General features: G+C 41.6%; 1 protein-coding gene across 1 annotated transcript; it reads left to right on the plus strand.

The window, feature by feature from the left end:
* The first annotated feature begins 963 nt into the window (after positions 1–963).
* Positions 964–26,470, plus strand: ppp1r14bb (protein phosphatase 1, regulatory (inhibitor) subunit 14Bb). Its single transcript, XM_023404087.2, has 4 exons — positions 964–1,643; positions 22,938–23,021; positions 23,119–23,151; positions 23,251–26,470. Exons 1-4 carry the CDS (start codon positions 1,443–1,445, stop codon positions 23,317–23,319), a joined length of 387 nt encoding a protein of 128 aa, XP_023259855.1. The 5' UTR covers positions 964–1,442; the 3' UTR covers positions 23,320–26,470.
* Positions 26,471–27,106: the final 636 nt, after the last annotated feature.

Consider the following 27,106-nt stretch of genomic DNA (forward strand, 5'->3'; position numbering starts at 1 on the left):
TCCCTGTCTTAACCTCCCCCTTCACTTCACTCTCCTATTATTATTAAAACTCTTGTTATTAACCAGCCTGGCCGGGGTGTGTGGTTCCCTGCTGTTACAGCACAATAGACACACTGTGAAAAAATGTGACAGGTTTCCTGTTAATGCAACACCTTCAGTGGTTTCATCCATGCCAAAGCCTGGAGGATGTAGGCTAGCATAAATGTTAAATTCCCAAACCAATCCCATACTAGAAAATCCAGGTGCTCCAGCTGCTTTCCACTTATAGGTTACATTCTATAGGCTTATCTTAAGAGTTTAATTAAATTTTACAAATATGGGATGCATACTATGCATACTTCATACTGAACAATAATTGTTTTTTCTATCTTGCAAAATGTAGGCTTGTATAAAATAGTCTTTTCATAAAGCGTGAAATGTAGGTGTGAAATTCTGCCTGTAAATATTTCATACATTCCTGTGGAGACTTTTGGGAACTAGTCAAATGAGCATTCAAATAGCGTTTCAAGCAGTTAGGCCCCTGGGCAAACTGGATATTTGTTTAAATACTGTGCAAGGACAAAGTGCGGCACAATGCACTGCGGCCTAATGGGTCTTCACTTTGTAATGGTTTGCCTCTGGTGGGTTAATACTGCAATGACAAATAATAGGCTATCAGAAAGTCAGAAAGTTTGTCAGAGGTTAAGCCATTGACTAAGTCTGAATAAGTCAGTGTGGATACTGAATTTAAAGTGGGGAAGGAGCACAAAGACTAAATCAAATGTCTGTCTTTGTTATTTATATAGTAGAGCATGGTCTGAAAGAGTGTTGAACCGTGTTAAAATGAGAACGGTGAACGGGGGGGGGGTCACATCTGAAAGCTGAGAGACTAGGGGAAATGAAATGTGAAAAGAAAACGGATAACAGTCGGTCAACTGGTTTTTAAAGTGGGGGGAAAATCAACTGTGTTTTTTCTTTTTTTCAGTCGCTCTACGTCGGATGCGCTCAAGCCCAGTCAGAGAGCACGCACGCACCTCTCGTGGGGACAGAGAGAAAGAGAGAAAGAGACGTGTGATTTCTCTTTGTACTGAATGAAGAGTTGAGGCCGGCTCCACCGCTACTGCTGCTGTCTTCGCTTTTTATATAAGCAGAGTTTTGCATGCTGTAAATAGCACAATAAGCCGGTTACACTTTACGTTTCGCCGTACCCGTCGTTCCCTTTTGTGTTGTGGAAGCAGCCGATCACTGCCAATGTCGCTTTGAGCGATTTTGGACAACAAAAGCATCAGGTCCAACGTTGTTTCTTCGGGGGATTTCAAGTCACACATTTATCAGTCGGGATTTTTCAGTGCGGAAAAGCGAGCAGCCGCACATCCACAGACCTCTTGTCGCCTCCTTTCCGTCGCCCCTTTCACACTTCCACACCTCCGGGGTTTCCCCCCCCCCCAACAATCCGAGCGACCATGGCTGCTGTAACAAGCCCGGAGACGAGCCCTCAACCCCGGGTATATTTCCAGACGCCGGCCGGCACCACGGAGGAGCCGGAGACACCCGTTCGGAAGCAGGGACGCGTTACCGTCAAATACGACCGTAAGGAGCTGAGGAAGAGACTGAACCTGGAGGAGTGGATTATCGACCAGCTAACGGACCTCTACGACTGTGAGGTAAAGATCCTAACAATAACCGGCCTCGAAACCGATCGAACGTATTGATTAGGCGGCTGTGCTAAGTAATAGGGCTCTACAGTATAGTCTAATAAGTCAGTTTATCAGCTCTGGGGCTCGTCTTTGTGTCTAGTCCTAAATCAAACTTGACAAAGAAACATTAATGGGCCCTTTGTCGGTGCTTTTGGCCTAGCTTCGCTTCTTCTATAGCCTATAGTATTCGGGCCATATGCAAGTAGATCAGCTAGTGAGCGCAGAAAATTAGGAAACAACGTGAATACTAAGTGATGAAGTGATGAAATAATGTCAGACATTTACATCAGTTAGATTAAAGCCTTGTGGTTAAACTTCAGTCCTCCACTCACAGGTAGGCTAAATGTAGCATTTGCAGCTTTATAGCCTAATCATGAAATGGACAGCCTAAGCTCTGTGCTCTGATTGGCTGAAGCTGTTTTAAAGCACACCTGTGAATGAATCTAATCCAATATTAATGGCTGACTGGAAATTAACACTTATGTCATACTTTAGTCGTAAAAGACTTTGTTTAGCTGCTGTTTGAGAGCTGTTTTGGTTAGAAAAATAGCAGAATCACTTTTTTTATTAATAAAATAGTAATAATGTAATGTAGAAATTTAAAGAAAATCAAGAGACTTGTGTCTGTTTGTGTCTTTGGTTTATGGGACCCTTGTTGCTTGCCCCCTCCCAACTTTCCTCTCTCTCTTACTTGCAAACTTTTAAATAAAGAAAAAGCTGAGTGAGGGTGAGTGAGTCACTGTCATCGGGCAGGGGTGGTGGGGGGCACACAGGAGACAAATGGGGTGAGACTGATGCATCTGGGTAGGGGGTCCAGTCATACATCTTGTCAGGCCTGAACCCCCTGGCTGCAGCGATGACTGTGCATTACCACCAGGTGTGGTGTAGCTAACTTTAGAGTCCCTCTGCACCATCACACATCAAACCCCTGGTCATGGTGACACATGGGGGGCCGTGCAGTTATAATGTAACCTGGCGGCAGCTGTGGTGTAGCTGCTGCCGTCAGTAGTAGGTAAGCTCATGTGGAGTCTACTGAGCTGGCATTGACCCACATTCTATTCCTAGCGTGAGGAATACAACGACTTAACAGGTTTGGAGAATTCCTAGTAGGCTAATGGAGAGAAAAGACGGGGCGCGAAGGAGGCTGGTCGCTGGAAGCACAATCACACATACTCACAACAGGGTTTTACTTGAATAAAGTTTGTTTTGTTTTTTTGTAGCTACAGCGTAAAAAAGTAATGCAAATTTACTGTGTGAGAGTCTTCAGGGGTCTGCTTGTCTCCACGTTTACACCTGAAAGTTTAAAATCCAATCCACTGACAGACTGTGACTGAAGTGTAACCAGATATTATTCCAATCCACAGTTCACAAAGAGTGTGAGGCTAAAAACTGATACCTCTCTTATCATGTGGTGTAAGAAAACTAGATCATAGTCTCTCCCACATTTGTCTCTCCTAACTTTCTATGCTAATTTCATTGAGGTTTTTATGGCAGTTGGTGGGATATCCCGTGAGATGCTGATAATAAAGTAGCAGGGATACAACAGAGACTCAGATGCCAGCAGAGGTGATTAAACGGCCTGCAGAGGATTTTAAAATCAGTCTGCTTTGATTGTCTGCCAATAATGGATTAATATGCTATGCATCAACGCTGTGTGGAGTCCAAAAAAAGTATGACTAAATGCGTTCAGGGGAAAAACTTTGCAGTCCTGTGCTCGAGTATGAGTTTTTTATAATTCAACAGAAGACAATCAAAGTGGTTTGGAAATACGTGTCTTTTTAGATCTTATTTATAATCTTATCGATCCCAGCGATCAATAGGAGACAATCTGAAATTTCAAGGACAGGTATTTCTCTTTCTAAATGTAGATTCATTCATTCATTCCCCCATCTTGCCTTCAGTCACTTATCCACTCAGTCTTTCAGTCATGCATGCTTTAATGCACTGATGGTGTATTGTGAGTCTGCTTTAACAGGGTCACAAAGAGTCCAAGAAGAAATGGGCGCATGGTGACGGTATCTGTTGTTTCTTTATAGTGAGACCGGAGAGTCATTGTGGTCAGATCACAGGTATTCCAGGTTGTACATGTGTAAATGAGAAATTAATGATTTTATTTCACAGTTTCGGACGCACATTCCTCACTCGTCTCTAAAGATGACGTTCTTCCACAGTCGTTCCTCCTTTTCATTGTCCGGACCCCGTCCCTGCCTCGGCTGTTAGACAACAAAGAGATTAATTTACAGTCGGTTCACTGATGGAGACACATTGGGCTCATTTAGACAGCGAAATGTGGAGCACGTGCTGCTAAACAGTGTAACTGGAGAGGCAGCTTTAGCCGGTCAGGGAGCAGAGCGGGAACTGGGATAACCCTGTTCACTGACAAAGACGAGGAGCACGTGGCTTGGGTTTTACTCCTTTTTTTCTTTCACCTTCCTCGCTTGATCTTTGCCTTTTTCTTTCTTGCCTTTTTATTTCCATGTGTCTCATTTTGTTCTGACTCATCATAATTCATATTTTCATTTGTCACATTATTTCCTATATATCAGTCTCTCTTTTTCTCTCTCTCCTTTCATGGATGCATATTTCAGCTATTAATAAAACCGCATGGAGTTTGTTCAACGGGGACTTCATAATGAGCTATTTTCTCATTCATATAATCCCTTTAAACACGCTACAAGAAGTCAGCCGGTCGTTGCTGCCAGGCAGCTTGTCAGATATTCATCCAGCCACTTAGTCGGCCTATCAGTCAGAGTTGCTATGGTTAATAGTGAGGAGCTGAACCTTCATATGATTCCATGGCAACAAGGATTGTCAAATGTTTATGTTGGTTAACCATGCAGTGGAAAAAAAGGGCTCGGGTCCATTTCGCCAAAGAAAGCTCAGTGAAATTGCATCATATCCAAAAAGCCCCTGTATTTTACTTTGGATTATAATCAGAGCCATTCAGTTATTATATTAGCAGAGACTGATGTTAAAATGCCATTTGCTTTGTTATAGAAACACCTCCTGGTTTTGTTACGTGCCCAAACAGTGCTAATAATACCCCAGGGGCTACTTCTGCACTTGTTTGTAGGTACTTTTTTTTAAAATAAAATTTGGAGTAGGTTGAAAATTAAAAAAAATAAATAAATTGACTTAAGAGATGGATATATATTTAACATTCTACTGACTCAAGTGTAACGTAAATACCCGATGTTGAAAACTAAGTGGAAACAGTCAGCTACAAGCGATAGATGAATGGTTGAAATAGATATAGGCTAGCTAAAAGTAATGAATAAACAGTTGAACTAATTAGCTAAAAGTAATGGAAAAAAGGTTGAATTATTTAGCTTCTGGCACTTGTAGTATTGCAAGCTAAAACAAACTTACCTCAATGCTGACAGATCGATTGTATTGTAACAATATCCATTTTTGTTAGATGACATCCACTTTAAAACAAATTCAAATGAATACATTTGGAACAAGACTGGTGGTGACTGTTGATGAAGAAACACTTTAATCTGATACATCTGTTTCAATAGAGCCTCCAAATCCCACAATTCTCATCCATCTCACAGTTTAGGTTTTAAACCCAACTATAAACTGAGTTAGTTTAAAAGTACAAACACTAAAGCGGCAGCAAATGTAAGGATTTGGGAGTGTTATGTGGCACATACCAAAAGGGAGTGGGGGTGTTTCTTTAAGGATGGATGTTTGTTTAAGTTGTACACACTTTCTCTGTTGTTATAGAGCCCCCACTCTATTACTGGCTTTGTATATAAGGTGCTAAGTGCATTTGAGCTCGCTCTAGGGAAAAGCAAAATGGGGGTTTCACTTATCAAGTCCACAACTCCGCTTCTAGTAAAATGATTAAATTTCACTCCAGTCTTGGTACCATTCCCATGGTAACTGGGCTGTTAAAAGTTTATTTGTCAGTAAAGAGATTTATTTTCTCCTGGTTTGCTGTGTTTTCCGCTCGTAGTACACTGGAGCTAACCAGTAGCTACATAGTTAACAGTGGAGCGAGTGGGCGGACCAATCCCCAAACTCCAGGGTCCTACGTGGCCACACAGACACACACACACAAACACACACACACACACACACACACACACACACACACACACACACACACACACACACACAGATGGGGATAGGAGTGAGAACAGAGGCAGGATTGGTGAGCAGGAATGCAATGAACGGAGGAAGGGAAGGAAAAAAAACTCGAGGGGATGGCAAGAGAAGAGGGAAAATGTAGTAGGAGTAGGCAGGGATGTCAGAGAGGAGAAAGTGTTTTTGTAACATGTGTCCCCTGCTATATACACCAAGAAAATACAATGACAGGCGCAAAGGTTCCCTTTTCAGCTCTTGATCAGTTACTGAAAACAGTTCAGTGACTTCTGACAGTTTGAGCTGAAGGTGTTGTAAAACAGAAAATTTGTTTCTATCACCAAGAAGACAGTTTATTCTGAGTTTTTCAATCCCGCCTTTATAGTCACACCATAAACAAGTCATCACTCTGGGATTCGCCACATGTATAGCATATATCCTCTTTAACAGTGTTTGGCTTCAGGTTAGTCAAAGAGGAGCAGTTTTTCACCACGAAAATGAAATGTGATTGTTGATCTGCTAACTCCTTTGTCACTGTGTTTGTAAGTGTCAGTTAAATACCAAAGATCATATCAAATTATATCACTCCATTTTGCAATTTCGTCTTTATGTTGTCATTAATCAGCTGTTGGATTTTTATGGTGGTGTTTGGAATTTTCCACAGTGTCCCAACATCTGAGCAAATGCTGATTAGGTCTATAAAAATACAGTATGCAAGTGTACAGTGTTGTGTTGCGTAGTGAACATAAACATCTCCTCTAATTAACAAATTCATGAATAAAAATAAATAAAACATTAGCTCCAAAATCTAAAAATATCAAATATCACTTTATGTGTGCTTAAGGTAACTTAACATCACATTCGCTATAGAGAGGAGACACCTGAAGTAAACAAAGGCAAAGACAAATAGAAAGTCCACAGTGAAACGGGAAATAATACTAGCTGAAGTGCAACACATACATACAGTTAAGTAACAGTTAAATAACAATCACAATCACTAAGCATTTAGTTAAAACACAGAGAGTGTGCAAATTCAACATTAAAAACTCATTTACTACCATTAAAACATGTTAACATCGCAAAAAAAAAGTAACAAATGTTCATCTGTACTAAAAATAAATCTCCACCAAATCCATGTAGGATTATATAGGAATTTAAATGCCCTGTTCATTATTTAGCACATACTGCACAAACATATTGTACTGGATAGTACACGCTCTTCTGGCCGTATTTACGGTAGTCGCTATGAGGAACTTTGCTTATTACTTAATTGTGTTGCCTCATTTTCACTTTGAGTCTGTTGTTGTCGTCAACAACGCACGGTTAAAGAAGTGAGGCATCCTGGTGTTGTGTGTCTGTGCGAGTCCTCGGAGAGAAGTGGGTTAGGGGAAGCGGGTTAGGGGAAGCCTAACTGTGGGAACAGCTGTAATTTCATAGCTTTGCCGCTGATGGATTAAGTTGGCCTCCTTCACTCCTCCTTCATGCTGAGATAGGACACACAGAAAAACACACAAGTAGACTGTGCAACATTTGCTTAAACCTTATACTTAAAGGTCTGAATACCAATCAGTATTACCCTGTTTCACTCAGGATGCATAAGAGGGTGACTACAAAGAGTGGTTGTTACACAGCGCGAGTGAAAGACCCCAGTGTGTCTTTGTAAACACCCCACACACACACACACACACACAGACATGGACACACACACATCGTGTTAATAGCTTACATGTGGTTCTAGATGAACACACAGTTCTTTTCCTGTTTGATTGAGGGTGAGTCAGCGTGTACTGTAGTCTGACCTACTGACTGACCATGTGAGTGTTTTTAAGACGGTGAGCCAATGAATCAACCAAGTTAGGGAGGAGAAAGGCCGACAAGATTATTGTGAGTGAGGGAGACCAAGCATGTGTTTTCTGCTCAGTGTGTTAGCAAGATCGGAAGGAAGTGAAGAACGCCAAGCGAGAGAAGGCATGGATTAAGAAAGAGAGGGATGCAGAGAGAGGGGGGGGGGGATGTGAGTCATTCAGAGGAATGTTTATGGATGTTTTCACAGGAAGTTTGTGAGAAAGAGAGAATGAGACACATACACATACAGTACGTAGAAAAAAATGAACAATATTTAAAAAAAACACTTTCCCTCAAAAGCACCCCAGCACCCTGCACACACCTGCTGGTTCACACAAACACACACTCACGTGTCCGTGTTGGCTTCACCAAGTAGATCTGCACATGAAAACTGCTCTTGTGTGTTTTTGCGTAGAATAGAGTTTAGAGTTTGATTTAAGGTTTGGTTAATGTTGAGGATAAGAGATAAAGGATTGTAATGCACCACATCTGTGGAGAATAGATCATTTGGCTAATTTATATTTGAAACGAATGAGAACAGCAGGATATCATCTAAAATCCATAATTATCCCTTATGGGTCATTTTCTACAGTGCAAAGTATCGGAATCCTTTCAACAAAATGATTTGCTTAAATGTCAGTGTTAACGTTCTCCAACATGCCAAGTGCTACAGTCGACATTTAGTTGATGGGCAATCCTAATAGATAGTGTGTGTTTTTTTTGCATGTTATTCTTCCTCTCAATGTCTTTATCTCTCATAATCAATCATAATCAATCATCATCAATCATGCTCTGTCATGTGTCAGCCAGCATAGTCTGTACAGTACAAACTGATTGCCTCACACCTTTCCACCGTGTAAACCCTTGAGCATTGTGTTTCAGTACTGAACCGAGCTCGACGAGTTTGTCATTCCATCTTCTGTCACACACATGAGGTCGTCAGCCAAGTGAAGGGTTTAAATAATAAAGGGTTTAACAAAACAATTTTTCCTTGGAGATGGCGAGTCAAGCGGGGCATGACTGCAGTTTGCTTGCGAAACTTTCAGCAAATCGAACAGCAGGCAGTAACTTGTTTAAATGCAATGAGAGCGTTTACAGAGATGAAAGCGTGTTATCCATTCATACCGTCCTGCAGAACAAATTATTATATTGTGTGTACAATGAACAGGCTGAGGCTGTTAATACTCTATATTTCTTCTTCTACAAACATAATGACTGTGATGTATTAAAGCCCCCCTTTGCTTCTCTGATAATTATTTTGAATGATCTACGATGTTTTATACAGTTTTATTTCATAATTAATGCATTTTAAAACTGCACATGTGCTTCTGTTTTCTCAGAGCTCTAGCCCCCACTGAGGAGGCTTTTTAAAGTAAGCATGGGTATAATAGGGATGTAGTTTGGTACACAGGCCAGTGTTATTACTATATATGGCTCCAGGGTGTTGTTGCTATAAAAGTGCTTTTAAATGAGATGAATATGAGGTTTTGATGATGCTCGTTTATTGGCCTCCATGACGAAACCGTATTAAAATATTGAAACAAACTGTCCCAATATTTAACAGTTGAGACGACCGTTGGCAGCAGCTGGCATAAATCTTTGGTATGGAGTCATTATCACCATGAAGTCTGTGTGTAAGTAATGCCAACTGCTTGCAGGTTGAGTGAGGTAACACAGATCCACTCAGGAGTGTATTTTAGTCCCAGGAGGTGCATTAAGAGCAGACGCCACTTGAGCTGTTTGTTAATTGCAGGGAGGCATATGTCAGTTTGTGGCTTTATTCCCCGTCTCTGATGGTGTTGTGTGTATAATGTGTTCATCGTCCTTTAATAACACACTGTACAGGAGCAGTGTACAATGACTTCCCTGTTAATACAGGATATGGAGAGATGTCGATGGATGATGTCAAGCGCAGGATGTGATTTTTAATATCAGGTAGTTGCAGCTTTCAGCAGGTAGTAATAGAAGTCCAGTCAGGTGGGTTTACAGGAACAGACTGCACTGCCCGTGACTCCCTGACCTCGTGTCCCTCTCAGGCAGGCAGACGGTCACCTATCAAGCGGTTGCCAGGTCGGAGCGCCGGTGCCATGTTGGCTTCATATATCTTCCATGATGTCACAGCAGTGTGAAACCCAACTTAAGCTTTCATGGTATCGCAACGCACTGGACGTCATATGACGGGATTCTTGTGCTGTTATGAAAACTGCTGTGGTCAAAACGCCCCGTGTGAAGAAATGGATGGATGAAAGACGTGTGGACAGACAGATGGACGGACAGCTGGCAGGCAGATAGACAAATAGACTGGCAATAAAGATGACAGAGGAGTAATGTCACCAGTTACTTCTGTCTCACGTTAATGTACAAATATTCAAATGACATTATCTTAGTGATTTATTTTAACTTATCGCAGATTTGCGTGAGTAGGAAGGAACAACTGACCATATTTGGGCAATGTGTCTGAGTGACAGAAATGATTACAAGTTAATGATTCATCAGGAAGGGAGTCAGTCTCACACACACACATTGTCAGGATGTTGGAATTAAGAGTATTAATTGAACACATCAACAAATGTTAAGTTATTAGTAACACACGTAATGACTTGAGAGAAGAAAGAGCAGCAGCTGTGGTCACTTTAAACTGCTGTAATAATGGTGAAGTATTTAAAGACAGAAAAATGGATCAAAATGTCCATAGAAACTTCCTGTCCAGCCACCTCTCCAGCCTACAGGGGATGTGTCTTTCATGTTCACTTTAATCGACTTATCATTGATCTGAAAGTGCCATGAAAATGCTCTCACAACTGTTTGATCCTGCTTCTGTAAAAACCGTAGAGGAGAGGAAAAGAGTAGCCAGGCAAGAAAAAAAAAGAGGATTATCCTGTTGGGACAGACAGAATCTATTTTACCCAGTAAGCAAAACCATCACCTGAGCTAAATAAAGATTTAACGAGTAAAATAGGTCATTCACTGGACAGTGAAAGCGACGGCTGCAGCATTCATTTTCCTCGGTTGCTGATTCATTCCTTAAGTTTCATATTTAATCTTCAGGCGACAGTCGTGGTCGGAGACGATATGATTTAAGGTTGTGCATCCATCCCTTTCTCTTGAACACGATATCTCAGGAATCTCTTAAAAGTTGGCACAAACATTCACTCGTACTCTAACTCTAAATCTACTGAACTGATTAGATTTTGGTGGTTTAAGGTCAAAGGTCAAGGTCACTGTGACCTCACAAAAACTCATTTTTTTGGTCACAACTCAAGCATATGTTATAAGAAACACTCTTAATATCCATGTGTTAAATTCCTTCAAAGTGTTCACTGCATGTATTACATGAGTCTGGACAGACATGGATATAAACTGAGGGCATACAACTGCAAAGCGGTAATTCTAGTTTATCCTGGAGCTGATTGACTGAATTTGGAAACAAACCAAAGCATTAACCTATTAGATTACCTAATGTGTTGCCAGTGTTCAAGAAGTCAGAGGTTGTGTTGATCATTGATCAGCATGAAAGAATTATAATAATCTCTAATCCCCTTTGAATCCACTCAGATTTTATCTCAGAATGAATTAAAAGGCTGCAGAAATAAACACGGATGAAAACTGATGGAAAAAATGTTGAAATGTTCAGCTGTGTGACCCTGCAGGGTTGCCAAGCTCCACTCATGCCCGAAACTGCCACAACAAAAGAATAAGTCATTCACTGAATGACATGGCAAATGAACAAATGAATGTGGAGGCCTTTGGTTGTGTTAATAGTTGTTGCCAAGAGTGACATAATGATAATCTGCTGTAATCCTTGTTTGTATGCATTCTTATTTTAATCTGCACGTAATCCCTTGTAGTGGTAATGACTCCTCTGGTCCATAGAGAATATGTGTGTGTGTGTTTATGTGTGGTCTTCCTCACTCTCCTCTCTGTATGTATGTGATTCTGTGCTTTGTAATATTGCTTGTTTGATCCCATGATAAGTAGTAATTGATTGAAGGCGAGAAAGGAAAAATCAATTTCTTAAAACACTCCAGGCTACTTTTTCCAATATACCCAAGACACTTGCATACAGACAGCCCTCACACACACACACACACACACATACGTGCACACCCATCGATATCAGTCCATGTATGAATTTGTGGAGCGGTCTGATCTCCTCCTCAGATCTGCCCTCTGTTTTCTGCTGCAGAAATGACAGACTCAAGAAGAGACGGAGAGTGGAGGTGGAGGGTGAAAGTGGGCACTTGAGATGCTGTCGGGATCACATCTTTCAGATGAGGGATTTTGTAATTAGAGTGGGCTGAAGAGAGAGAGAGCGATGGATATTCTGTGTATATGTGTGTGTGTGTGTGTGTGTGTGAGAGAGGGAGAGAGAGACGCATAGAAGCTGGCCAAGTACTTTTTATGCAGATCATAAAAAGCAGCATGGAAATTGAAAGTAAAGGTTAAAGTAACCAAAGGTGATTTATACACTTTCTGTTGCTCCTGAATTTCCAGTTGTGTGTCTGACAAACATGGTTTTTTATATTTATTGTGTTTACCTCTAACTAGCTGCAAATTAGTTTTCATTTTAAAACATCATAAGACTTTACTCAAATGCGCCTTAAGATCTGTGGGCGTTTCTACTAACCACTTGTTGCTGTGTGATTTCTGCACTCTGCTCAGATCACCTGTCAGTCAAACTGGTGGTACTGGGATGTCTTTGACAAGGTTTGAGTTTTTGGAGGTGATGCTCTTCTTTTTGGCTGCCTGGTTGTGGTGGCTATTCCAGCCTTAAACATTTAGTTCTTCTATCAATTCTCAATAAATCACTGTGGTTGTGGCTGGAAAATGTAAAGTATGGTGCAGTAAATGGGGGGGGGGTACACACAAAGCAAATAGGCATTGATATCTATTAATATGTCTCAGATCTTTGCTGTGAAGGTTTCTTAACAGTTGAATGAAGCAGCTGCTGAAAGAGAGCGAGAGAAACTGGGCAGCAGCGGTAACAAACTGTTGCCGTCATGTACTAGTTAGTGAGTGTGATACAGCGGCAGAGCTCCAGCCCTGGCAGCATCGCACCGTTGCCAGTACAAGTTTTCCCGGGGCTGGTCGTGACCCGGAGGGACCAGCAGAGTGACTCCCCAGAGAGGCTGCAGCACAGACATGTCCAGTCAACACGCAGAAACCACTGAACCGTTCAGTCAGCCCAAACAAGCTGATGTGTGAATCATTCAACCGTAGAGCGAGCAGCTATGACTGTGGGCAGTTTTTTGGGGGGTCAAGGTTGGGTGACAGTCTACATTTTAACTGCAAATAGATTTTTAAGTGTGTGTGTGTGTGTGTGTGTGTGTGTGTGTATGTATGCGTGTGCGCTCTGGGTGGAGTTTGAGAGCAAGTGAGCATTACGTAAACTATGAGTTTTGACAGGAAACCACATTCATGTTAGGATCTGCCTTGAATCGTGATGATTGTTAAATATCTACTGATTTGTCTTCAGACGTCTGATATGTTGCTTCACTATAATAATGACACCGAGGATGTTGTTGCTTAATTTCACTCCACAGATCATTTTTGGTACGACCACAAGAGTGGGGTCAGCCCTATGAACACAAATGTCCATTGGTAGGCCAATGAGTGTTTACCCACAGGTCATTGCTCTTTCAAAATAATTTGATGTAAACAGTGTTGCTAACGTAGCGCTTTTGTTGCTAGATTCGCCGTTTTTCCGGACTTTTTCAAAAAAGCATCAGATCTAGTGACTTTTGGGTCAAACCTTAGCAACTCACCAGTATTTCCCGAGGAGCGCTACGTCGGACTTTCCCTCCGCAGACACACCTCCCCGTGCTGACGGCACAGCAGCTGGATGAGCTTCTAACTTCCTCTCTGAGTGATCATTTTACAAGTGAATATAGCTGAAATCACAGCTCAGACTTTGTCTTTAACTCATGTGTTGATTGATTTTATCAGACGATGTCACGATTATAAAATCAGGATTTTAGCAGCAGAGCAGCAGCTTGGAAGTGACTTAGTCTTAGTCTTAATGGGCTGAGTTTCAGTCACTACTTTTATTCCATTGTCTTACAACAGAAACATGAAAACATGTAAAATAGGACCAGCTTTATTGTGACGCGACACTAGGACGACACTAGGACGACACAAGGCTCAATGCAAATAGCCGGCGGTCCAGATATATACTAGATTTTGACGTAGCCTTGTTCTTGGAGAAAAGGCCACCAGGTCAAGGCGTGTCTACTTGAAGTTATCACTTTAATGTATATCACTATGGCTCTTTTCAGCTCTACTCATGCTATACAGTATATATGCCATTGTCACCTAATTACAGTGTAAGGACTACCAAAAGTACTGTGCCTGCATGCTAATTATAGTGATGAATCTTTCCTGGCATCATATGAAAATACATTCTGTGTACTTGGAGCCTGTTTGGTTTGGCTTCCTGCTGCAATAAGTTTGAAGCAACCCACACAACAGTATGCCCACACCACTACCAGCAGACTCTGGAGGCTCTGTTTCTTTTTACTTTACATGACAGAGCCCTTTGCATTTTATCTGTAGTGAGATAGCAGGACGGCTGACAGGGCTGCAGAGTCAAAACAGATGGAGGCTCTGGTAGCATGGACTAAGTGAGGGGTACGTGTTGTTTTAAGAGGGTTTTTTAATAGAACAATACTATTAAGAAGCTACGTGTGTCCTTCCTTCCTGGAGGAACACGTAGAGATGCATTAACAAGTTGATTTTTTTTTTTTTTTTAACAAAGAAACTTTCTTCTTGTAACATGCTCCTGCATCAGTGGGAAGAACACAAAGAGATAATCTCTGAAAATGACAAAGAGAGAGAGTAAAGAAAATGTGACAGTGCTCTCTCTCTCTTTCTCTTTCTCTCTCTCTGTTTTTCATATGATTCAAAACAGGACATCATATTCTTCCTGGGAGGAAGTGCATCCAACTGATTAGACGTGCAATAGAGATGAAGATCAACCAAACACACACACACACACACACACACGCACACACAAAATGTTAATGTCTGCATACTCCAGACTGGATTAAGTACATTGTATTGTATTGATTATGGATTGTTGTGGTCTATCTGTGTGTGTGAGGCCACATATTCATTAGGGCCAGTCACCACTTAGATTAATTGCACACACATGTACGCACACACACACACGCTACTGTCCCTCTGTCAACTCTGTCCTCTCAAAGTGTTTCTGTTAACTCCCACATACACACACACACACTTCCCCCAGATACCTTCAACCTCCCCTCCCCCGTTATCTCCCAAGGTCACGTGCTCAGACAGGAAGTAGCTGGATGGCTGCTGCTTTAACCCCTTCAGTGCAAGAAGAGACCCTTTTCTTAAAACTGCGTTTTCTGGGGTTATACATTTCAGAAAGTTTTTGTGAACCCAGAACTGGTGTTTAAAAACAAAAAGAAAAAAAAGGAAGCTGGCAAGAGTAATGCGCTTGTTGTTATAAGACCAGCAGATTCCTGATGAGCAACCATCTGCATGTGTGTGTGCGTGAGACAGTGGGAGGTATAAGGGGGATGGAAAGCAGCAGGCGATGACTGACACAATGCATCCCTAATCCCTACACCCTTGTTGACCCCTCTGTGACTCACTCACTCTTATATTGTGTCATAAGTGGTATCGTGCCCCCAGCAGGGTGGCCCAATCGCTATGAATTGCCCCATTACAGACGCACTGAGAGTGATTTATACAAGATCAGTGCAGTGGCAATGCCAGCCAGAGAGGAGGGGCATCAAAGGAGACATAAAGATAGGGGGAGCATGACAGGAAGCAGGTTCAAGCCCAGTATTTTTCCACTATTTCCATGCTGGACTCATCCTGTGTGTGCATGTCCATCTCTCTGCGTTCATCAGATGACAGTAGAATAAATTACCAGGTCAGTCACAAGGTTGTCATGAATTACCTCTTCAAGATGGGTTTTCAGGAAACTCTTCAGCTTTCAGCTCAGAATATTTTTGTTGTTTTAAAAGGGAAAGCGTCTCGTAACTTTTTTGGGACTTTCATTTCATCTCATACGGCAAAAATGTTTCCATATCGACATGTCCGTAACCGTGCCCAGGGGTCGCCTGCAGATATGTGCACATCATCTGCCAGCGTAACCTCAACTCTTTGAGTTCTTGGAAGGAAGTCCAACAAATAAATCACTAAATACTTTAATCTTGAGTTTCTGTGTTCAAGTCACGTGTTTGGTGTTGGCTCAGCTCGATCCTTCTTTGCTCAATCAATCAGTGTTTATTTGATACACAGGCCTGCACATGCCAATGACGGGGGAGTTTGAAGGCGTGCCTATCAGCTCATCTGCGGGTCTTTGTGAGCTTTCTGCATCCATATTCAAACACGCTGTAGTTGTGTGAATCTTTTTAAAAGCACACTTCATCCTTAACACCCACCACTATCCTGAACTAGCACTGCAGGTAAATGTTTTTTCGCGGGTTAAACTAACCATACTTGTCATGTAAGTGTATGACTGATTAGAAACAATTATCAAACTGATTTTCAGCTGTTCTGATTCTATCTCTTCTCTTGTTCATCTATTTTATTTATAACCTGGAAGTTGTTAGACCAGGGTGACATCCAAATATTTCATCAAGATGTTCTGTTCTTTCAACCATGTCTTTTCACTGGCCTCGAGCCAGCTGTCTTTTTTCCTTTCACCCTCACCTTGATCTGTCGCTCAGGACGCCTCCCCTCCCCTCTCTCTGTCTGCCTGCACCAATAATCCTTTTTCACAATTACTCCTGTCAGTAGCAGAGCTGAGTATTGACAAAATGCTGAATGATTTATTGCTCAGGTCTTTAGATTTGGACCATTAGACAAAAGTGATTAAAGCACGTTGCGGTTTTCTCCATTAAAAATGTCCAACATCCTTTTGTTGAGTTCAAAGAGGCAGAAAATCTGCTGTTTGGGATTTAAACATTGTATTGTTAGTGTTTGACCAATTGATCCTAACTAATTGACACTATGATACCAGCACCTTCTTCCTTTTAGTGGTGATACAGAGCAGTAAAACTGGTGTGTGGACACTATGTTCTCTCAGCTGTGAGTTCACACAACACACACTCGCAGTCAAACAATCTCAGTGATGTCTGGGTTCACACTTCCTGCACACAGTTGTGTGTCTGTGTCTGTAACTTGTCAATATCACCAGTACATATTTTGAACCTGTGTCACTTTAAGTCAACCAGCTGGGGGTAATAGTTTTAATGGAGCACACATGCGCACACACACACACACACACACACACACACACACACAGTATAAACACTCAGAAAAAACACCTTCCTGCCTGGACTGACCTCAACACAGGAGTCACATAGTGATGGTTTAGCAGCGTAAAGTTTACTCCATGTAACATGTCAACCTCAGTCTGGTTCTCTTCTGATGGATGCAGAAAGTATCACTTTGCTAGACGAGTCAAAACAAACACACACACAGAACAAGGAAATTGGAGTGAATGGTGACATTGTTGGGCGCCACGTGTCCCACTTTTCCTACTTCTTCCTCCTTCCTCCATCCTGTCTGCTCCAGCCATCACTTCCCTCTTGTCTCCTGCTTCCTTCTTCGCTCTCCTCTGTCTCTCCCTATAGACCCCACAGCCAAAACATTGTCTTTGTCTTTGCAGCAGAACGGGCAATCCGCCATCCTGAAGCCCCGACTATTTTTATCCTACTTTGTTACTGAGGCGCTAGGAAAAGCAAAAGTGGCTATTTATCGTCCATCGTGTAGCTTCTGGTAAACCAGAGCCTCTTGGTAATTCTTTATATTTTAAATGCTTTCTTCTACACGGCCTCTCTCTGGCTCCCTTTCTTTTTTTTCTTTTTTTTTTACACTCACATGTTTACACACACCGTTTACACAGATCCTATCATAGGAATCAGTTGTGTAGTGTGTTATCACTGGAGTCCATGCAATGTGATCCTTGCAGGTGGCTTCTGTGACCTACTTAAACATGAAGCCTCCCACTCCCACGCTTCTGTCCATCTCTTTATTGTGATTTCATTAGTCGTGTGTCTATATACACTGATAAACCTATTAGCGATTGACTGGTAACTGCTGAGAATTTCCGCTTCTCTTTGTAGACACGTCTGTAACTCACAGTCACAGTGTTGGAAGTTTTAATCAGACCTGAGGTTAGTTAAGGTACTGCGAAAATCCAGTCTGGCTAAAATAAAAACTGCTGACGCACGATTAAGTCTTTTAATAAGTAAAGTCTCTGACCAAACTTCCAAGAAACCCTGACTTTACTTCTTCATCTCTCTGTCTCATCAGTTCCCTTTCTAGAGATATTTACAGAAGCCATGATAGGCCGTTTTGTTGTAATAGAAGGGCACTGACCTACTTGTGTGAATGTGTGTGTGTGTGTGTGTGTGTGTGTGTGTGTGTGTGTGTGTGTGTGTGTGTGTGTGTGTTTAGCTTATGTTTTTCCAGCTATGAGAGAGCTGTATCTGGCATTTGATCTGTCCAAGCCTGCAGCCGCTGTACAGCCCCCTGTGAGAGGAATAGTACTATGACCAACACACACACAGATACGCTCTCATACTGTCACATCTCATTCTGCTCTGTTCTGCAGGCAGCCTCCAGACAGACAGTGTGTCTGTCTGTTGCTCTCTCACAGTGTGGTGGTGTGTGAATCATATTTGCAAGCTTGTCTGGACGAGTGCAGTTAAATTTAAAGAGTAACGGTACAAGAAGTTTATCTGTCAGTTTACAGTGTCAGTTTGTTTGTCAGGTGATGCTGCTGGTTCAGCCTGAGTGGTACGTGTTGAGAGAATGAGACTGATGTTTTTCTCTGTAGTTAGTGTACCTTGTAACCCACAGACAGGTGACACATTAAAGGAAGAAACCTGAATAAAGGGGTGGTGGAATAGGGCCGATGCAGGTGCCTCCATATAGGTCAGAGTGGGGAAAATGGCGTCGCGATTACCTGGTCTGTTTCACAAAGAGTTCAGCTCTCTTTGGATCAGCCGGGTTCACTCAGCATAACATTGGTGTTCCTGGATAACCACTATCATAAAGCTGTTTCTCAACTGGTTCAGTTAACTCAAGGTTTAATAATCCAGTTATGACCATGTTCACTTGAGGGGATTTACAGCGAGGTGAAATACACAATACAGCCACTCATCTAAAATAGAATGAGAGGCTGAAACATTAGGAATAATATTCATTCAATATTCTTTCAATAGTCTTTTTGAAATACTGTACTCTTTTGTAAGGATGGAAAATAAAAGGATTATTCATTGATAATCCATTAATTCTTATATTTTGCTTATTTAATGGTCGAATTCTTATGAATGAAAACAGTTCAAATTAAACTGAGGCTATTTCTGTTGCCAGAACAGAGAAGAAAAAGAATATATACCCCGAAAAAAAAGGGCCTGGAGAAAAAAAGTGATTTCCTGAAAAGGCCTGTGACTGAAGTGATGCATTATAATTTACTAAGCTCATAAGCAGCCTGTGGTTTCTTTTCCAGTAAAGGGTGAGAGTGGGTATAGTTTTTTATTTGCAATTATCTTGTTGACTCAAAGAGCTTATATCAATATATTAATCTGGGCAGCATTAAAAACATCTACACTGTCATGAATCCAATGCAGTTAATATGGAGTTATAATTACCACTCATTAAGCCGTTAGTGTGTTAGAAGACCTGTTTAAAATCCTATTAACATATTAAAAATGTGTCTCTGTAACACTTTATTGTAAACTCAGTACTTTGGTCCATGTCAGGATCCTTTAGACTCCATTTTTGCAGTGATTTGATTGGTCGGTAGTCAGGCTGATGACAGGTCGTGATCTGATCCTCAGATCTCGCCCTTGTTGAGCACCTGTGGGAGATTTTAGTGCGTTTAAAAAAAAAAAAAAAAAAATTTAACAGCGCTCATCACACTCTCATCAACACACCAAATGAGAGAATATGTGTCAGGAGAAGTGTGGTCCATCCCACCGGGAGGATTGAGGCTGCTCTGAAGGCTTGTGATGGCTGAACACCTTGCTAAATTGCATTGTGTCTGTTGTAATATCACGTATCACACACCTAAACACAGATGCAAATGTGTCTTGGATTATTACCAGAAAGATTTCCAGTTAAGCAAATTCTTTGTGATCCTTCCAGATCACTGTCAATTGTTCCACAGTGCACTGCTTTGTTTACGAGCCTGCGGTGTGCGCCAATACCTTGTAGCCATCTTTTAGTCCAGATCACATCTGCAGCCAACAGTAAAACCCCCTCCAGACTCCAGACTAGTTCAGTAAGTCAGTGTGCAGGATTGTTTTGGAAATCCTCCCTCGTGACTCCCTGCTTTCTTTGTGTCTCCTCTCTGAAGCTTGTCTTCCGGCCTTTTTCAGCACCTCTTTCTCTCTCTCTCTCTCTCTCTCTCTCTCTCTCTCTCTCTGCCTCTCTCGGGCCGCTCTCTCAGCTGCTCCCTCTTCTCGATATGCTTCTTAGCGTCTTACCTTCCTTCCTTTTGGCGTTCCCTTCCCCCCCTGCAGATTTAAAATGCTGTCTCTCAAGTCATTTTCAAGTAAGCTGAATTAAATGAGTATCACTTATGCTTTCCACTACATTGAACAGCAGGTAGTAGATTACATTTACATCGAGTACGTTCCAGAGATTAAAAACAATATGGAGCCAGGCTGGTATTCCTATTTTTCTCTAATTTTTGACATTTAAGTAAAATCACCTTTTATATCATTAGGGGAAGATATTCCCCTAATGATATTTATATTATATTCATTCCTTTGTCCCCTTGTTCTTTCTTTCTTTCTTTCTTTCTTTCTTTCTTTCTTTCTTTCTTTCTTCATGTAGTTGCACATAGAGCCCACATGTTGTGCAGATCAGTCTTTGTGTAAGACTTTCGCAGCCTGTATGTGTGTAAATCAGACAGTTTCAATATCTGCTGTCTGCAGTGTAAGCAAGTGTGTGTTTCAGTGTATGTTCACCTTTGTGTCTATTGCAGCTTCAATTGTGTGTGTGTGTGTGTGTGTGTGTGTCTCTCACTCTCATCTGTTGTGTGTGTGTCAGTTTTTTGCAAATTTTTGTGTTACTGCTTACAGTATGTCTTTATGTCAACTTGAGTGTGTGTGTGTGTGTGTGTGTGTGTGTGTGTGTGGTACTCTGCTGACAGTAAGTCTGTCTGTCACCTCCAGTCTCTATCTCACACACACAGGCTGTCCTGCTTCAAATTAAATCCTTATACCCCACCCTCTCCGTAAAGACTTACACGAACACACACACACACACACACACACACACACACACACACTCAACATCCAGCTCAGACTTATTAATGATCATTTTATAATTCTTTAATCCATGTGAGTGTGTGTGAGATGTGTGTATATCAGAGAGGATGTGTGTGTTGTTGAGTTTTCACACAAAAACTACCATTTGGTTAGTGTGACACACAAATCTGCACACACAGCATGCTGTGCCTGTCTGTCTCTGTGTTTGTGAGTCTACATGACTTTATGTGTGTGTGCGTGTGTGTGTGTGTGTGTGTGTGTGTGTGTGTGTGTGTGCGCGATCGGGTAGGGGGCAGTTGGGCAGGTGCAGAGACAGCTGGTGTGGGCAACTCTAACCGAGGGGGAGGACGAGAGTGAGAGCGAGATTCCTAGAGAATGACATGAATATAGGGTAGCAATTGAGCTGCAAAAGAGGGGTAAATGAGTGTTTGTACGTGTGTGTGTGTGTGTGTGTGTGTGTGTGTGTGTGTGTGTGTGTGTGTGTGTGTGTGTGTGTGTGTGCTGTTGACGCCAGTGGTGAACCACTTTGATAGCACACACTGAGCTAGTGTGTGTGAGTGAGACAGATTGAGAAACAGAGAGAGCGGGGCAGACTATTAAACTGCTTTTCATACAGCAACAGATTAATCAGAAAAAGAAATGATTGGATAAAGAGAGGAGTCGTGGCGAGACGGGGGAAGAAAGACACAAAGACAAACTCACAGTGAATACAGTTTTTGCAAAAAATTTAAATAATAAATAAATAATAATAAATCAGTTCTATACGTTTTTTATATCAGGGGTCAGTTTATCACCATCAGGCAATAATTGCTTGGTTTATATTAAAAGTGCACAAGTGTATTTTCATTTACTGTGGCTGTCACTGCTGTAACTGTGGAGCGGAGCAGATTTCACAATTCTGAGATCAACAACAGCATGTTTTCACTTGAGCCAACAGTGTGACAGTCAGCAGTTTACATGAACAAAAATAAACGTTACCCAATCTGTGGATTAGATCTGAAAGTGTTTGAGCTAATTTCTATACCAGACATTTAGTGACAGTGTAGTTTTTATAGTAATAAATCAAGACATATTCCTAATTTATGTTATGGACAATATATACAAATATTACCTGGCGTTAACTCCATAGTTCATCATTTTAGGAAATAAGCTTTCATGCTGAGTGCCACTCTCACATGTGGCACATATGTGGCTAGGCTAAATACGGAGCCTCATCGAGTCGCCAGTTAGCTTAGCTTAGCATAAAGAATGGAAATGGGAGGAAACGGTTAGCCTGGCTCCGCCTGAAGGTAACAAAATCCACCTACCAGAACTTCCGTAACGGATTAAGTGACAGGTCTGCAGGTTTGCACAAAAACAAAACTGCAATGCCATTGCACATTTTTCCTGTCTTTAAGCTAAGCTAAGTGAACTGGCGACTCGATGAGGCTGCTGGCTGTAGCTTCATATTTACCGCACGTAGATGACAGTGTAAGTCTCACAGAGTAACTACATTAAATTACGCTGCTTTGTTTCCGTTATGTCCTGAAGGATTTTTAACAGTCATGTGAAGCCATGTGCTGTGTGTACGGGTGGGTTATGAAAAGAACTGGAGTTTGCTTTCATTTGTACAAAGTATTTTCACAAACCGCACATTAGCAAAGTGTAATCAGCCAAATAAATATTGCATTTGAATAGACAGCATCTTTTTTTTCATCCTAGGTCAGGATTCCTACTTTCCTGTTTCTCTTTGTCTCTCCTCTCTTTTCTCATGTCATGTACAACATGTGGGGTGATGGAAGGACACTGCCCTCTAGTGTGCAGAGATGGACATTCATCAGTCAATGTACCACGTCATGCAGACAGACAGAAACGCTGGTTCTGCTGATCTATTTGCAGACGACCACATAACATAAACACATGGACTAAGAATAGAGGGGATGATGAGGATTTCTTTCCATCTGTCCATGAAGGAGGTTCTGACAGTGAGCTGTCACTTTGGGTTATTCAGGATCCGTGTTGACCAACCAGCTTTTTCCAAAATGTGCTCTATTCTCATCTCCTCTTATTATTTGTGTTACAGGAGGAGGCCATCCCAGAGCTCGAGATAGATGTGGATGAGCTGCTGGATATGCCAAGTGATGTTGAACGGGCAGCCAGGGTCAAGGTAGGACACACGTACATACCTACATACCAAGCATGCAGGGACACATACATGTGCAAAAACAAAGCATAATTTCATACTGTCTTTATTTGTCTTATAGGACTTACTTGTTGACTGTTTTAAACCTACTGAGGTAAGAAATCTTGACGCTTGACCCCTAAATCAATGCTCTGTGGATTCTTTTTTTTCTTGAATCCCCCTCATGTGCTTTGTCCCTCCTGTCTCGCCGTAGGACTTCGTCTCAGAGCTGCTCGACAAGATCCGAGGGATGCAGAAACTCTCCACGCCTCAGAAGAAATGATGGCGTCCCTCCTCCTCGTCCTCCTCCATCCCCACGTCCTCCCCCCTCCACCTCAGCCCTCACCTCTCGTCTTCCTATCACTCCCTGTTCTTTTTTTATTTTAACGTCAGTTTTCTTCCATTGAAGATTTTTCATGAAATATGGTAACTGAACCCTGTTTCCTCTTGTTGTTTTAAGGAGCCTCTGTTTTTATCTTTTATCTTTTTTTGTCTTTTCATCTCTTCCTCTTCTCTTATTGCCTGGATCCAGTCCCTTAAATCGCTATTATTTTTCATTTTTTGACCTTCCTCTATTGTTTGTTGGACTTCCTAAAAATTATCAGCAGAGAAACAAAAGCTAAAGAATCCATAAAGCGATTCACTGGTCTTTATCCAGGCACTCTCCTTCCCTCTTTTTTTCTACTCCTGCCCATCCATCACCCTTTATTTGGCTTTACTCCTCTGCCTCATCCAGCTCTTCTTCCCCCTGCCCTCCCACCATCCCTCGCTCCACTCTCCATCTGTCTGAGGAGGAAGAGGAGGGGAGCTGAGATGAGATGAATCCCATAATTACTTGGAGCGGAGCAGCTGAGAGTGGGAAGAGGAACAAGAGGCAAGAGTCGGCAACAGCCAAGAAAAGAGAGGAAGGATGAACGATGAAGGAGGAGGGTCGGAGGGAGGAAGCAGCCAATCATTGCTTATGTCTCTACCAATGAGATTCCTTATTTTGTTATTTCTAAGGGGTTTAGAATTGTATATGATCCAACTACCAACCATTATTCTTATGCTGTTTGTTTCCTAGTTCAGTTTGAGGGCTTAGGGATATTCACTTGACTTTAGATTTTTAATTAATGAACTTTTTGGGGTCAGTACAGCTAATTTTCCCCCTCAATCAGAGGCATTTGCTACAGTGGTGCATTTAAAGACTGTCTTTTTTTGTGCGTGTCTGTTGAAAAATCTGCACTATGTCATTTTGGGAGGAAAATCTGAACCTCTGACCACAAAGAATATTGTATGGTGTATCTTTAGTACAGCAAAGAGGCAAATTTGATCCTTGGAGTGGTTGAAGCTAAAAGAGAGTCACTGGTTGGCTGTGGTGGTCGTACGCTCTGACCAATTTTAGAGTAAAAATCTTCCTATGAGGGTAGAGTAGAAGTAGGTCGTTTTAAGTTGAGTGTGCTTGACTAGATTTCAAATTCTTGCAGAAAAAAAGGTATGTTTTCTTTCCTCAAATGCGTAGTGCAGTCCTAAGAGAGGCTGTTTAGGAGCCACTGCTGTCCAGTCTGCACATACTTATGAACGTCTGTGTGTTGCTAAATGCTACGTGTGTATGTTGCAACATAACGTACAGCAACATTCATAATAGGAGTGTTTTTCTGGCCTGTATATTCTGCTGTTCTGTAGGACAAATTTGATTTTTAGTATAGGACTGGTTCCTGTTTTCTTTTGTTTTTGTTTTCTGGATGCATTTTGTTATATGCACACACACGCACACACACACACACACGCTGACAGTCCGACAGGGGGACCTGGAACAAAGCTGCCTTGTTTGTTTTTTTGTTTTTTTATCCCCCCACTCTCTGTCTCTATTTCACTCTCTCGCTTCTTTCTACGAAATGATTTAGTCCCCCACATTGTTTTGTGTTTGTCGGACAACAGTTTGGAGCGGTCACATGCTCATGGAAACGCTGAAAATGTCTTTTCAGCTCAATGTTGAGGTGGAGACTTTGTGCCGACCTCTGCCTGTCACATCCGTAGAGCCACCAATGAGATTTCTGAGTAGGAGGGACGGAGGCCACTGTTTCAAACTGAAGCTGTCTAAATGCATTCACCCCTCTTTTTTTCTTTTGTCTTTCTCACTCTCTCTCACACACGCACAAGCCACCCTTGAGGCGGAGGAAACACATTAGCAAACACAGCTGCCTCTTACACAGATGTGTACACACACACACACGCACATACACACACACCAAGTGCAGAGAGAGAAAGGGAGCGAGAGACAGGTCCTCAGCTGTCACAAGATCCGTGTATCCCTACTGCAGCTGCCAATCATCTCCAAGAATAAGCCATCTGTTTCTGATCCTGAGCCAATCAGATCAGAGACCGAAACACATCGGCCAATAGGAGAAGCAGTAACATTTGCTGTGATTCCTGTGACCAATTGCTGACACCTGCGGTGGCAGTAGACCTCCACTGTCTGTCTCTTTCTCTCTCTGCACCAACACACACACATTCGAACACATACACACACTCTGGCCCATTTTCATCTTGCTGCTCTGTTATTTCTCCCTGGCATCCCCTCTCTTCCTCCTCCTCTTCCCATCCATTTTCATCCTTCTGTCCACCCTCCCTTTCTATCCTTTCTTCAGTTTCCTTTTTTTTTTGTTAAAAAAACAGATGTTGCCTTAGGTATTATTTATGTTACACAAACCAAATAAACGGGAGACATTCATTTTTAAAAAGGTAACACAACCTGCTAAAAACATGTGTTACTGAGCAGAACTGCGGCATGTGGAGAATCTCGGATCTTCTGTCGCTCCTTTTCTCTCTCTTTTTTTTGAAAAACAATATGAGATTCTGTTGTTTTTTGTTTTTAGAAGTGAGTGTTTAATACTTAGGCCTTGATACAGTGATTTTGTTTAGATAAAACAATGTTCTTTACATTTACATTGAATACTGGTCTGTTTTTATTGTGATCATGACACTTCTTGATGCCATGCCTTGGATTAACATATAGTTGAACAAAAATCCATTCAGATACACTTTTGTGTGATTGCTTTTGCTTTGCGGGTGGCATTTCCAATCAAGCGCTGTCTGCAGTTTTTTGGAGACATTTTGATTGGTCAGCTTGTACCATGCAAACTCAATCAGTATCTGAATTTGAATGGATTTTCATTTCTAAAATCCAGGTTTGGATTATACCTTCTTAGACTGTTATTGAGAAGTCTGTTTTTTTACTGTTGGGGAAAATTGCAAAAAAATATATATACTGATTATTATCATTGAGGCTAAATACAAGAGCTAAACCATGTGGATTGCAAGAGTGGTGGCGTTTTTTTGGACAATGATTAGATCAAACCAACAAACAAATGTAGCAATATCAACAACAGGTCTTGTTTTTGCCCAATTTTGTTACACTTTTATGCAACTTTAATAAAAACATGTAAAATTGACCTATTGTGTCTCTTTTATTATTGGGATTGTTGGTTTTCCTGTTAGTTCTGTGCAATTTCTTCATTTGCAAAGAGCTTTTTGTTTTTTCATTAAACCTTCATTATAGACATTTTTATGGGGCTAATGACAATAAAATGGCTCTGTTTGATTAAGTGTCCGTGTTAGGCATGTCCATGACCAGCATACACCACATGTTGAAATGCAGTGCAGACATTATTAATGCTGTTAGTTCCACCTGTCCTCTTGCTATGGCTTGCCAAAATGTCTGCCATGAAAAAGTCCTATTGTCCAAATGATATGAATTCCACCATTATCTTTTGCATGGCTGTCTTGACGTTTTGTATTGCTTTGGTGCCATCTTGTGGATGATTGCAAAATGACAGCTACACTCACACCCTAGAGAGCATAAAGACAGAGTGGGTCTGCACTTCTCAGCAGGAGCAGAGGGAAAAATTTGACCCTTCTGAAGTTTGGCATAAACACAGTATCTACCACGTCATAAAGCTCTGTATCACAGACTTTGTGTCTTGCAAATTCTTATTCAGCTTTCCTTTACTGGCCTTACCGTGACTAAGTTCAGTGTGGCCAAAGCAGCTTTACAAGGTTGTCAGTGTAAGAATAATACGAGTAAAAAT

The sequence above is a fragment of the Seriola lalandi genome, unplaced genomic scaffold (assembly GCF_002814215.2).
Source record: "Seriola lalandi dorsalis isolate HSWRI2012SDOR001 ecotype SW California unplaced genomic scaffold, Sedor1 jcf7180002054216, whole genome shotgun sequence".
NCBI classification, from domain to species: domain Eukaryota; kingdom Metazoa; phylum Chordata; class Actinopteri; order Carangiformes; family Carangidae; genus Seriola; species Seriola lalandi.